Source organism: Camelina sativa, chromosome 11, assembly GCF_030686135.1.
Source record: "Camelina sativa cultivar CO46 ecotype springtype chromosome 11, ASM3068613v1".
NCBI classification, from domain to species: domain Eukaryota; kingdom Viridiplantae; phylum Streptophyta; class Magnoliopsida; order Brassicales; family Brassicaceae; genus Camelina; species Camelina sativa.
Window position 1 is genome coordinate 7,082,455 of NC_141890.1, and position 12,683 is coordinate 7,095,137.

At 39.2% G+C, this 12,683-nt stretch overlaps 4 protein-coding genes across 7 annotated transcripts; 2 read left to right on the top strand and 2 right to left on the bottom strand.

The window, feature by feature from the left end:
* Nucleotides 1–1,817: 1,817 nt before the first annotated feature.
* LOC104722254 (GDSL esterase/lipase At4g26790-like) lies at nt 1,818–3,831 on the bottom strand. 3 transcript variants are annotated; one of them, XM_010440393.3, is made up of 5 exons: nt 3,683–3,831; nt 3,412–3,562; nt 2,942–3,333; nt 2,319–2,808; nt 1,818–2,238 (listed from the first exon to the last, which is right to left on the bottom strand). In XM_010440393.3, the coding sequence occupies exons 2-5, from the start codon at nt 3,428–3,430 to the stop codon at nt 2,045–2,047; spliced, it is 1,095 nt and encodes a 364-aa protein (XP_010438695.1). In that variant the 5' UTR covers nt 3,431–3,562; nt 3,683–3,831; the 3' UTR covers nt 1,818–2,044. The 3 variants fall into 3 exon arrangements, with proteins under 3 accessions (XP_010438695.1, XP_010438696.1, XP_087330102.1); XM_010440394.3 differs by having other exon boundaries at nt 3,412–3,515; nt 3,683–3,803; XM_087473976.1 differs by lacking the exon at nt 3,683–3,831 and having other exon boundaries at nt 3,412–3,657.
* On the top strand, nt 3,687–6,504 carry LOC104722255 (grpE protein homolog 2, mitochondrial). Its single transcript, XM_010440395.3, has 5 exons — nt 3,687–4,868; nt 5,124–5,561; nt 5,651–5,821; nt 5,908–6,036; nt 6,137–6,504. Exons 1-5 carry the CDS (start codon nt 4,725–4,727, stop codon nt 6,233–6,235), a joined length of 981 nt encoding a protein of 326 aa, XP_010438697.1. The 5' UTR covers nt 3,687–4,724; the 3' UTR covers nt 6,236–6,504.
* Nucleotides 6,363–9,175, bottom strand: LOC104722257 (phosphatidate cytidylyltransferase 3-like). 2 transcript variants are annotated; one of them, XM_010440396.3, is made up of 11 exons: nt 8,961–9,169; nt 8,503–8,797; nt 8,010–8,424; nt 7,781–7,922; nt 7,546–7,702; nt 7,409–7,456; nt 7,246–7,332; nt 7,028–7,156; nt 6,896–6,952; nt 6,731–6,811; nt 6,363–6,661 (listed from the first exon to the last, which is right to left on the bottom strand). In XM_010440396.3, exons 2-11 carry the CDS (start codon nt 8,704–8,706, stop codon nt 6,572–6,574), a joined length of 1,410 nt encoding a protein of 469 aa, XP_010438698.1. In that variant the 5' UTR covers nt 8,707–8,797; nt 8,961–9,169; the 3' UTR covers nt 6,363–6,571. The 2 variants fall into 2 exon arrangements, with proteins under 2 accessions (XP_010438698.1, XP_010438699.1); XM_010440397.3 differs by having other exon boundaries at nt 6,417–6,661; nt 8,503–8,735; nt 8,961–9,175.
* A 175-nt stretch (nt 9,176–9,350) lies between these two features.
* On the top strand, nt 9,351–12,669 carry LOC104722258 (65-kDa microtubule-associated protein 2). Its single transcript, XM_010440398.3, has 10 exons — nt 9,351–9,564; nt 9,900–9,985; nt 10,072–10,275; nt 10,358–10,603; nt 10,696–10,911; nt 11,096–11,251; nt 11,331–11,642; nt 11,736–11,823; nt 11,906–12,054; nt 12,136–12,669. Exons 2-10 carry the CDS (start codon nt 9,914–9,916, stop codon nt 12,427–12,429), a joined length of 1,737 nt encoding a protein of 578 aa, XP_010438700.1. The 5' UTR covers nt 9,351–9,564; nt 9,900–9,913; the 3' UTR covers nt 12,430–12,669.
* The last annotated feature ends 14 nt before the right edge of the window (nt 12,670–12,683 follow it).

The following is a 12,683-nucleotide window of genomic DNA, read 5'->3' on the forward strand; positions in this document are numbered from 1 at the left end:
AAAAAGCATGCTTATCTTCAAGATTACTACTGTCATTCAGTGGGATCTTCAACCATTCATGAAATTTCTCAATTTCTTTCTTATAATAACATATCAGAACTTTATCATTCTTTTTTAGTTGCTAAACTGAAGCCAAAGAATTTGAGGTGTGGTGTGGAGCTATGGATGTTGAGGTTGATGCTTTAGAGATTACTTGCACATGGGACGTTTGTACCTTACCTCCGAATAAGAAACCCATCGGTTGCAAGTGGGTTTTCAAGATAAAATACAATGCTGATGGCACTATTGAGAGGTATAAGGCGCGTCTTGTTGCCAAAGGATACACACAAACTGAAGGGGTTGATTTTCATGACACGTTTTCTCCAGTCTGCAAGCTTACCTCTGTGAAGCTTCTCTTGGCTATTTCTGCTATCTATGGTTTCACTCTTCACCAATTGGACATTTCTAATGCCTTCCTCAATGGTGACCTTGATGAGGAAATTTACATGAAGCTTCCTCCAGGATATGCAACAAGAAAGGGGGACTCTCTTCCACCTAATGCGGTTTGCAGATTGAAGAAGTCCTTGTATGGTCTTAAACAAGCCTCTCGTCAGTGGTTCTTGAAGTTCAAATCTACTCTGATTGATTTGGGTTTTGTGCAGTCTCATTCTGATCATACTTGTTTTTTGAAAATCACTACTGATCTCTTCTTGTGTGTTCTAGTTTACGTGGATGACATTATCATTGCTAGTAACAATGACGTTGCTGTAGAGGAGTTTAAGGCTCAGCTTAAGTCCAGTTTTAAGTTGCGTGATCTTGGTCCACTTAAATACTTCCTGGGTTTGGAAATCGCAAGATCTGCTGAAGGTATTCATGTCTGTCAAAGGAAGTATGCTTTGGATCTTCTTGATGAAACATGTCTTCTTGGTTGTAAGCCTTCTAACATCCCAATGGATCCCAGTATCAAGCTCTCTAAAGATACTGGTGGTGATTTTGTTGATGGTAAAGTCTATCGGCGACTCATTGGACGGCTCATGTATCTTCAAATTACTCGTCCCGACATCACCTTTGCCGTCAACAAGCTCAGTCAGTTCTCTGAAGCTCCTCGACATGATCACCTCCAAGCAGCCTATCGAGTTCTCCATTATATCAAAGGCACTATTGGGCAGGGTTTGTTCTATTCTTCCAATGCAGAATTTCAGATTCAAGCTTTTGCAGATGCGGATTATAACTCTTGTCCAGACACAAGACGTTCTACTTCAGGACATTGTATATTCTTGGGCACATCCTTGATACTTTGGCGATCCAAGAAACAGCAAGTTGTGTCAAAGTCCTCTGCGGAATCTGAATATCGTAGTCTTTCTTTGATTACTGATGAACTTGTCTGGCTTGCCAAGTTTTTTAAGGAACTTCAGCTTTCTCTCCATAAGCCGACTCTTCTGTTTTGCGACAATGAGGCGGCTATTCACATTGCTAACAACTCTGTCTATCACGAGCGCACAAAGCACATCGAATCTGACTGTCACAGTGTTCGTGAAAGGTTGGTTGCAGGTTTGTTTAAATTACTTCATGTTAACACTCATTTGCAGCTTGCTGATCCTTTCACAAAGGCTCTTCATCCTGTTCCCTTTCAACAGTTGATAAGCAAGATGGGTCTTCTCAACATCTATGCCCCATCTTGAGGGGGACTATTATAGTATATGATTCCTTTTGTATATAGTTTATATCATTTTTGGTTCAATTGGAGTCTGTATATTTTAGGATTAGCTGGTTTAGAGGCTTTGGTTTAGGCCTGGTATAATGTATATAAAACCCCAATTGTACATTTTACATTGATATTGATAAGGAGAATGAGATTCTTTACTCATATTTTTATATAACATCACAGCAGCATCTTTAAGTAGTTACATGAACATAAAGTAAGAAAAATGGTTTCTTTTACAACACTCTGGAAGCTTGATTTTTACTAATATCAAGTAACTTACTGAATTATTTAAAAATATTCTGGAAGAAAGAATGTAATATGTTAAATATTGTGGCTGGTGGTATGGACCTTTCTTATCTATCACTGAAACCGAGACAAGTCGTACTTCAGAACATGGCTTGCCACTATTGCGTTTGTCTTCTCTGTTGGGTGAAATGAGTCCCAAAATACATATTTGCTCGCATCAGAACATGTGAACGGGTTCATTTTATCACACAAGTAGCTCATCTCATAGTATCCTGTTCCGCAGCATGCACTCCTTACATTTTCAAAACCTGCAATGCATTTAAGATATTATCAGAGGAATTCTTGATTTGAGAGCCTTATGTCTTTGTTAGAAAACTTTTGTACTAACCGAATGCTTCAGGATGGTTTAGGATTTCTGAAACCAGATCATACGGATTTGAAAACACAAGCTGGAGTCCGTCCAGTTCTTTGTTCAACTTGGAGACTTTTTCATTCATCTTGGTGTTGAAATCTCTAGCCACATTGTTGTATTCTTGGATGCATTTGCTTCCATAAAAGATCTGAGTTGTTCTTTCCAAGGGCAAGCATCCAAAAGGAGAGAGTCCTGATAGAGACATCTTCCGAGCTCCGAGTCTGTAAATATCTTTCACGAAATCTCCTGCGATTCCTATGAGGAAGTCTTGGTACTCACTCACAGAGTACTTCCTCAACTTACGAGGAAGAAGATAGTAATTCTCCAGGAAATCGTTGGTTCCAATACTAATCAGGTATAGTGACTCCTTAATTATCTCATTAGCTTTCTCTTCACCCAAGTAGCTTCTTAGCCTGGTCTGGTATTCTTTGTAGTACTCCACTTCCTTCCATAGCGGCATCACAGACTTTAGAGAAGTCATGACATTTAAAAAAAAAAACATGTCAGTTTTGTCTTGACTAGGAGTATGAAATCTAAATTCACTACTATTAGGACATATATATGTTTTAAGACATATGAGTATGCTTGACTTGACTTACTAACACAGAAGAGGTTGCATTGTCTAAGCCGGTACCAGCTGAAGCGAAACAGACACCAGTGGCAAAGTCTGCGATGTTGTATGCTGGATCTAGGTATGCAGGGACTGCGTTCTTGAGTCCCAAACCTTCAGAAATGAAATCTGGTGCAATCCGACCGTTTGAGAATCTCCCGGTTGCTTTGCCATCTAAGTAATCTCGGCCATACGGCTGGAAGTTACTCTTTAGAACTGTAGAAATCTGGTTGTTGTTTCCTGAATCCACAGTTGAGTCCCCAAACACGATAAGTGCAAGAACTTTCGCACTTGTTTCAGGTACCATCACCAAGAGCTGAGCTGTGAGCACCAAGAACGCAAGAACTCTGTTTCGCAGCATGATTTTACACAAGTTTGTTTCTGCAAAACAAGAACCTCACGATTTGATTGGGAAGAAACAAATGGATCAAGCATTTAAAGTTGGAGAAAGAGAGGTACCTTCTATCGAACCTAGCATAAAAAGATTTCGATTGTGTAGTAGTTAATAGGCTAGGCCCTTTGTTAGATGATGCTTATTAAATACTCCTTAGTCTGATTTGTCTCTGTATGTTTTTGGCCATCAGAGAGTTAGTTGAGGTGAGTAATGGAGCTGAAAATGATTTGAGAGTTTCTTTATTAGTTTTACAGCAGAGGGCCGTATTTATAGCTACTTTAAAAGAGAGACAGACAAGCCAGAATTACTTTAAAAGTAGAGAAGGGTTCATCATACCCTTGCATGCTTCAGATATATGTAACGCATCTTCCTTTTTTACCGGGTTCACGCACAATGCTCTACTCTCTCTTCTCGTCTCTTTTACTAGATATATATTATTTTGTTGCAGACATGGAGTATCATTTGATTAAAATGTGAGATATTTTGTAAACTCTGTTGCACGTTTCAAGGCTTTTTAGTTCAACCATAGATTTTGGTTGTTGGCTTGCTGCAACGACAAGACAATAACAAGTAACGGCAAGAAAAGCGTCTCTCATGCGTCAAATGTGACATTGGCCAAAAAGTAACTTTAAATTTGTTTAGTCTCAACCAAAGCTCATATTTATTGTTCAACTTTTTGTTTTGTTTGTTTGTCTCTTAAAAAAGCTATAGATGTGGACTAGCTTCCCATTGACAGGTGTGTTCTAACTTCTAACACAGGTTTGCGTTTTTGAATTAACGAGAATAGTACAAGGTAAAAACAAAAGAATTGTAATACTCCTATAGGCTATATCAGCCCAATTAAGTAGTCATTTATAGTTGTTGAATTATAGATAAGTAAGTAGTTGAACATTAAATTTTTCACATTCTCCCATCCAAATGAAGTCAAATCTACACAACCTCTATAATTTTTTACTTGAGTAGTAGTATATGAGAAACATACTATTGTAGTATTATTGTACTACTAATTGTTCTGATTAAGTAGGTGTAGATGTGCCCAATCAGGACCAGGAGTTGGGTGGACTGTGTCTGTCCCAAAAAATACCAAGTGCCTTTTCTTTCTTTCTAGAGACTTCTCAAATTGCTATATTGAGTATTGACGATATTACCCTCACTGACTCGCCGGATCAAATCAGTCAGTCTCAGCCACACCGCTCGTGCATCGGTAAGGGTATTTACGTAAATTGTAAAAAAACCCAAAGAGAGAGAATTGAGTTCTCCCTTCTCCACCAAGCACGACTGTGTGTGCCTATTAAGCAATTTCCTCAATTCAATTTACATTTCGATTCGATTCTCTTCTCTTCTCTACTCGTCTTGATCTCTGATTGTCTCCTCCGTGATGTTGGTTTCGAGAATCTTGTCGCGAGTTTCCCGCAGCGCGGGTCTGCGCTCTTCTCTCTCCGCCGTCACTCTTCAGACGAGGAACCAGACTCCTATCTTCTCGAGCCGGTATCACTCCCTCGTTCGCGACTACTCACACAAGGTTTGATTTTTCACTCAAATTTTATCACTTTCCTTGCCGAATTTAGATTCAGGGTTTTGTTAGGGTTTAAGGGTTTGACCTCAATTCAGTGTTTTTAGGAATGATGTTTCCTTGATCTCATGTGGTTTGAATTGTCAGATATGTATGTGTAAATGAGTTGATGCTCTTTCGTTTCTGCCTTAGATTTCTATAGGGTGTTTGCTTTGATTCATTTCACTGAGATTTATTCATTTTGCATCGTTTTATTGGGGGCAGCTTGTTCCAGCTCAGGTGTCTATGGATTCGTTTGCACTTCAAAGGTTCTCTTTTGCTTCCTCTACCTCACCTGAATCAGATGAGAAGAAAAGCAACACTGAGGCCTCGAATACAAGTGAAGAGAAAGCTGCAGCCGAGGGAAATGAATCAGGAATTGATTCTGAATCGAAAGATTCTGTGACTGGTTCTGCAGAAAGTAAGCGGAAAAGTGCTAAACGAGCTGCTGCATCTTCTAGTTCAGATTCTGAGAGTGATGATGATGAGTTGTCAGTGGATGATTTGGTGAAGCTCGTAGCTGAGAAGGAAGAGCTACTGTCTGAAAAGGATGAACAGATTAAGCAAATGAAAGATAAAGTTCTTCGTACTTACGCTGAGATGGAGAATGTCATGGACAGAACAAGACGTGATGCTGAGAACACCAAAAAGTATGCCGTACAGGTTAGTCTTCTACTAGAACTTGGTTTGCAGCTTTTGCTTCGTATAATAGTTTGCTTAAGTTATATATGTACACTATATTATGTATGCAGAATTTTGCAAAGAGCCTTTTGGATGTGGCGGATAATCTTGGAAGAGCTTCTTCGGTTGTCAAAGAAAGCTTCTCAAAGCTTGACACTTCGAAAGAAGATTCGACTGGAGCTGCGCCATTATTAAAGACCCTTTTAGAAGGAGTGGAGATGACTGAGAAACAGCTAGCTGAGGTAAATATCAACTTATGTAGTTATAAGACCTTAAAGTTAAGCAATGGAGATGAGACCGGTTAAATTAAATCTGTGTGCTACTGCAGGTATTTAAGAAATTTGGTATGGAGAAGTATGATCCTACAAATGAGCCGTTTGATCCAAACAGACATAACGCAGTGTTCCAAGTCCCTGACCCTTCTAAGCCAGAAGGCACAGTTGCTCATGTCTTGAAGGTAAATATATAAAGTTTGCTCAATTCTTTCTCTCTGTTTATTCCATATTGTATTGTAGTCTTAAAAACCAATTAGTAACTATGGGTGTCTATATGTGCAGTATGGATACACGCTCTATGATAGAGTTATAAGACCAGCTGAGGTCGGTGTTACCCAGGGAGGAGAGAGCGAAGAAGAAAAGAAAGAGTCTGATGCTTAAGAAGAAGTTAGTTGGTTTTCATAAATTTTGCTACGGTTCTATGTTTCGAGTTCATGAACATCTTCTCGAGACTTTTGAGTCATAGTTTTCTCTTGTGGTTTGGTTATTCATTAGATGAACAAAGATCTCGCATAAGCTGCTTGACATGGCATTTGCAGGAGAAATCCTGCTTCTGTGTCCGTTTCCTCGATCTCCCTGAAGCTTTAATTGCATGGGAAAATACAATTTTACAGTTTTAATTGATTAATCTGATACAAATTACGGTTTTACATGGTCTGATACAACCAGAAGCTAACCAAAGGGAAAGAAGCTGAAAACAGAGTCACCCTCATTTCTTTAAAACATCTCCTGTAGCTTATCTTGAAGAATCTCTCCGAGCTTTACATAAAGCATTTTCTGCTCCTCATGTCCCAGACCCCTTGATATCTGCAGGTATAGTACAATCAAATATTTACAATGCCTCTTACGTAATTTTAAGTGAATTATGATTCTAACCTGGTCTAGGATCATCTCGACGCTGTACTGATTTACAATGAACGAATGGATGTAGATGTATGCGAAAAACGACATAACATTCTGTTGAGGCAACAAGACTGGGTTAAAACTATGAAAAATCATCATATTTCATCTGTTGTCAATGTCAATCTTAGTAGCTCTTACTTCGCAATCCATTCTATCTGTAAATCCTCCATGTCCTGGTATGCTGTCTCCGAAATCCTGTTAAAGCGACAAAGCCAAGTTAAGATTCGCTCTGTGGAAACAAAACCTTCTGAATGTTTGAAATTGTCTAACCTTGATCTTGAAAGCTCTTTTGAAACCGCTTGCGAAGAAACCACCAAAAGGTGCTATAGCGGATGCGAATAGACCGAAATAGAAAGCATGCCATTGGACAGGCAGAATCGAGATCTCTTTCCAAGGAGACTGTTAAGCAACAGAGCTCAGTTTCAAAACAAAGACATGTACAAGACAACACCGTTGTCTAGTTCATGAAAAGGTAATAAATTGCTTACAAATGGAGCAATCCAAAAGGGCAATGAGTAATACTCTGGCCTGAAGAGAGGGCCTGGATCACATTGAAGCCAACCAGTCGAAAAATCCTGGAAAAGATGCAACATAACGATTAAGTAAAGGCCAAGACGAAAACATCGCAATGGAGACTTCATTTTTGGTTACCTTCCTTGGACATGTAAGCCATTGGAATTGGCCTAAGACATTTGCAAACTGTTGTAAGAAGCAGATACTCTATCAGTCTTGAGACAAAAAGAAAGGGTCACAAGTATAGCGATCAAATGATTGAAGATGATTATTACAAAAAACGCAGAGATTATGGTTGCCACTGATGCTCCAACGTAACCTTCCCATGTTTTCTTTGGAGACAACTTGATGAGCGGAGTTTTCCCGAAATAGAAACCGAAGAAATAAGCCGCTACATCGTTCATAGCAATAACCGCTGCTGGCATAAGAAACCTGAATATATTTATCCATTTTAGAAGCAAGAAGTTAGGAACCGGGGAAAACGACTTGTTACATTTAAATCCATTTTACCAGAAGATCCCTTCAAATATATTGGCAACGATGAAAGAAGATTGAGCAAGCACAACGATAAGGATCATATGTGTCCAAGCGTATTGCCCAAACTGATACCTATACGTCTTCTTCTTCAACGTAAGGATAAACCATATGAAACCTTAATGGAAATGAAACTGTTAGCAAATTTCAGAATGTGAGTGATATTGGTGAAAAGAAAGAAGAAGAAGAAAGAAAACACACAAACCTGTAATGTACAAGAAGTACCAAATAATCATTTGGTACTTGATTAGACCACTCACAAGCTTGTAGATGAATCTGTCTGAAGAAACAGTGTTCACAAGTTGCTGTTGAAGTATGCGTCCATAGACAAACAACATAGCCGTGAAGAAGAAGTGCCAATTCAAGAGCCTAAAACCAGGTAAGCGACGCTCTTCGTGAGCTCTTCTAAGAAGAAAGAAGAGCTCTCTAGCCATGAATATCTGTATAACCACAACCATAGCCCAGATGTAGAGATGACCCATGTAGATAATAAACATAACTCCACCGAGCATCCAGAGAGATGAGCATGTCCTTATCCACATTGATTGGTACTTGTTCCTATCACCAAGCAACAGATTGCTTACTCTGCTTACATTGCTTCTGTTCACATCAGCTAAATTCTGAAAAAGACAATCAAATCATTTTAAGAATCTTATAACACATTCAACCGAAAAAGAGCGTTTGATCGTTATATATACCTCGCTTGATCGCCTGCGGTGGCGAATGCGGGCAGTGGGAGAGCTAGGAGCATAATTGTAATCCCTTGGTGAATTAGGAATGTTGGGATAATGGTTATCTCTCTGGTTACTACCCATTCGAGACGTTGTTGTATTAGGATGACTATTCTCCCTCAGCTTTCTAATTCGTGGAGAATGTGGTTTGAGATCTTTCTCCATTGCCATCAAGATCCCAAGGAAAATGCTCTCTGTTCCTGGATTAAGGATTCTTAAAAATCAGTCAACCCTGATGATTTGAGTTTCTTGTATCTTCAAACTGTCACAAACATATTCAAAAGAGATTACTTGTGTAACAAGCATTAACAGAGGATTTAGATTGAATGTTCTAAATGATGTATCAAAGCACACCGAGATGATCATATGGATAGAAACAACAAATGGGATACAAGTTGCAAATGAAAGAGAAGGAATGAACTTACAAAAAGTAAAGCTTCTGGATAATAGAGATAAATGTGGTAGGATGATAGAGATGAATGGAAATAAGAATGTGAAGAATCTCAAAGGTGAGGGGGAAGAAGAAGGAGGGAGAGAGGTGGTGGATGAGAGCACCTATATTACTTTATTAGCGGTGAGGAGCAGAGGAGGGCTTCAATCATTTTTGCCGAATTAGAAAAACCAGAATTACAAATAAACTAATCATGTCGCGCTACTCACGTTTATATAGGAATGAACGACACGTATCGTTAAACTACTATTTGGGCTGGGTCGTTTATTTCATAAAGCCCATTATAAGTAAGGCCCCTTTGCATGATGATGAGTCAACGAGGGAGTCATCACTCATCAGTGCGCTCACCTTTTTTGTAGTTGTTGTAGTGTTTTTATCTCATTAATTATTGAGTTCCGTAAAGTGGGTCCCGTTTCTCCCGTTTCCCAACCTTATAACCATAGTTTTTTGACATTTCTCTGTTTCCTATGCTCTCTTTCTCTCTCACCATCACAGTGACTATTCATCGGAGAGCTTCAGATCTAAAAAGAGAGGAAGATATAAACAACAATAACTAGTAGGATTCAATATCGATTTCGGTAAGAAAGCCATTTTCTTCTACTGCTTGATTCGATTAGTTTCAAGGCATTGACTCTTTTACTTTCTTTTTTTGACTGTTTGTGTTCTTCCTTTGTTTTCTTTATCACCAATGCAGCAGCAATGCTGTTCGATTTCTGTTAAGTTAGTTCTTCTCGTCTTTGCTTGAGTTTAACCTTATACTGCTTTCTTTTTCTTGTTAAAGAGCTTCTTCACCATTCTTGCATTTTTGGGTCTTGCTTAAGTGTTTCTGATTCAATCGGGTTTCCGATAAAGATTGCAACTTTGGTTTCTTTTAGCGTATTTTTAGCTAAAGGGTTCTCTTTTATTGTTGTAGGAAACCTTCTAATAATGGCAGTGACGGAAACTGAGAATCCTCTCGTTGGAGAAATCACTTGTGGCACTTTACTACAGAAGTTGCAGGTAAATTTTGCGACACACACAATACGACCTAGCCTTTTTATAGTAGTAAGGTTCCAGGAACTCAATGGTTAAACTTTCTTTTATAGGAAATCTGGGATGAAGTTGGTGAGAGTGATGAGGAACGAGACAAACTGCTTCTTCAGATTGAGGAAGAGTGTCTCAATGTTTACAAAAAGAAGGTTGAGCAGGCTGCAAAATCTCGCGCAGAGCTTCTTCAGACCTTGTCTGATGCCACTGTTGAACTTTCCAATCTCACATCTGCTTTAGGGGAAAAAAGCTATATTGATATTGTAAGTAATCTCTGACGTCTAGAAGTGGAATGATAATAATAGATGATTACAGGGTGATTCAGTGTCTTTGTCTTGATTGCAGCCAGATAAGAGTTCAGGAACGATCAAAGAACAACTTTCTGCAATAGCACCTGCTCTAGAACAACTTTGGCAACAGAAAGAGGAAAGGGTCCGGGCGTTTTCTGATGTACAATCACAGATTCAGAAGATATGTGAAGAGATTGCTGGCGGTTTGAATAATGGGCCTCATGTTGTTGACGAGTCTGACTTGTCGCTGAAGAGACTAGATGACTTCCAGAGGAAACTCCAAGAGCTTCAGAAGGAGAAGGTAAAGTGTTTGTTTGGATATGGTGATGTCTGGTTTATGTTTGCCTTATTATTCGTTCATTGCATAACTAAAACTGCTTTGTGTTTTGGCAGAGTGATAGGTTGCAGAAGGTGCTCGAGTTTGTGAGCACGGTGCATGATCTATGTGCCGTCCTTGGTTTAGATTTCTTAAGCACTGTCACTGAAGTTCATCCCAGCTTAGATGAGGCTAATGGTGTTCAAACCAAGAGCATTAGCAATGAAACACTTGCCAGGTTGGCTAAGACTGTCTTGACTCTTAAAGAAGATAAGATGCAAAGACTTAGAAAGGTTAGTCAAAATCTTGGTCTTTTAGATCTCTGACATGAGCACGATCAGTTAGGCTGGACATATGTTGAAATCCTTTTTTTTAGTTAAACTAAAATCTTAAACTGATGGATGAATTTGAAGTTTGATACGTTGTGCTGAAACTCTCTTGTTTGTGGATTTCAATAATGGATCTTGGTTTGTGCAGCTTCAAGAGCTAGCTACTCAGCTAACTGATCTGTGGAATCTGATGGATACTCCTGATGAGGAAAGGGAGCTTTTTGACCATGTTACCTGTAATATCTCAGCTTCAGTTCATGAAGTGACTGTTTCTGGTGCTCTAGCACTTGATCTGATTGAGCAGGTATTGTAAAATTCATAATGTATTGATCGATGAATATGATAAGTAGTTGTTTTAAAACAAATCCTGTGAATTCTTGAAGGCTGAGGTGGAAGTGGATAGGCTTGACCAACTGAAATCCAGCAGAATGAAGGAAATTGCATTCAAGAAGCAAACCGAGCTTGAGGAGATATATGCTCGAGCTCACATAGAAGTAAAACCAGAGGTTGTTCGTGAGAGGATCATGTCGTTGATTGATGCTGGAAATACTGAACCTTCTGAGCTACTGGCTGACATGGATAGCCAGATCGCAAAGGCTAAGGAAGAAGCCTTTAGTAGAAAAGAAATTTTGGACCGAGTTGAGAAATGGATGTCAGCTTGTGAGGAAGAGAGCTGGCTCGAAGACTACAACCGAGTATGTTAACATTGGCAATGCTATTGAATACGTTATGTATAAAACATATGTTTCAGTGTGATGATTCTTTTGGATTTTGTTCTTGAATAACAGGATCAGAACAGGTATAGCGCAAGCCGAGGTGCACATTTGAATCTCAAGAGAGCTGAGAAAGCCCGGATTCTAGTCAGCAAGATTACTGGTAACTTTTGAAATTCTCCTTTATCTGTTACACATGAAACTAAACCGAGACTGAAGGATATATACTGTTTTGTTTGTGCAAGCAATGGTTGACACATTGGTTACTAAAACCCGGGCATGGGAAGAGGATAACAGTATATCTTTTGAGTATGATGGCGTTCCTCTGCTGGCCATGCTAGATGAATACACTATGCTTAGGCAAGAACGAGAAGATGAGAAGCGGAGGCTGAAAGTAAGTTTTTTTTGCATCCTGTGATAATCTGTTTGTTGAACCTTATTACTCATAAACTAATCTTGCCTTTTTAATTATCAGGAACAGAAAAAGCAGCAAGAACAGCCACACACAGATCAAGACTCGGCCTTTGGGTCAAAACCAAGCCCTGCAAGACCCATCAGTGCCAAGAAACCAGTGGGAACACGAGCCAACGGAGGAGGGCTCAACGAAACTCCTATTAGACGTTTATCAATGAACTCAAGCCAGAACGGAAGCAAGTCCAAGAGAGACAGTCTCAACAAGATAGCTTCTCCTTCTAACCTTGTAGCTACCACGAAAGAGGATGGTGCATCTCCAGTTTCTCGTGCTGACCCAGTGATGGCTTCACCGTGACAATATCAAAAAGAAAGAGAGTTGAAGTGCTTACTAAAACTTTTTGTTAGTTGCTAATTGGGAGTGAGTAATGTCTAAGAAACAAGACAAAGATATTGAGAGTAGAATGTTACATAGATGTTTATGTCTCTGTATTCATTGACTCGATTTTTTAATCTTTCAGAAATGTCGTAGTGAAGCTTTGGTAGCATGACTAATGTGAAGTTTGGTGAAGGAAATACAGGGTTCTATTTGAAGTTATATAGTTTATATCT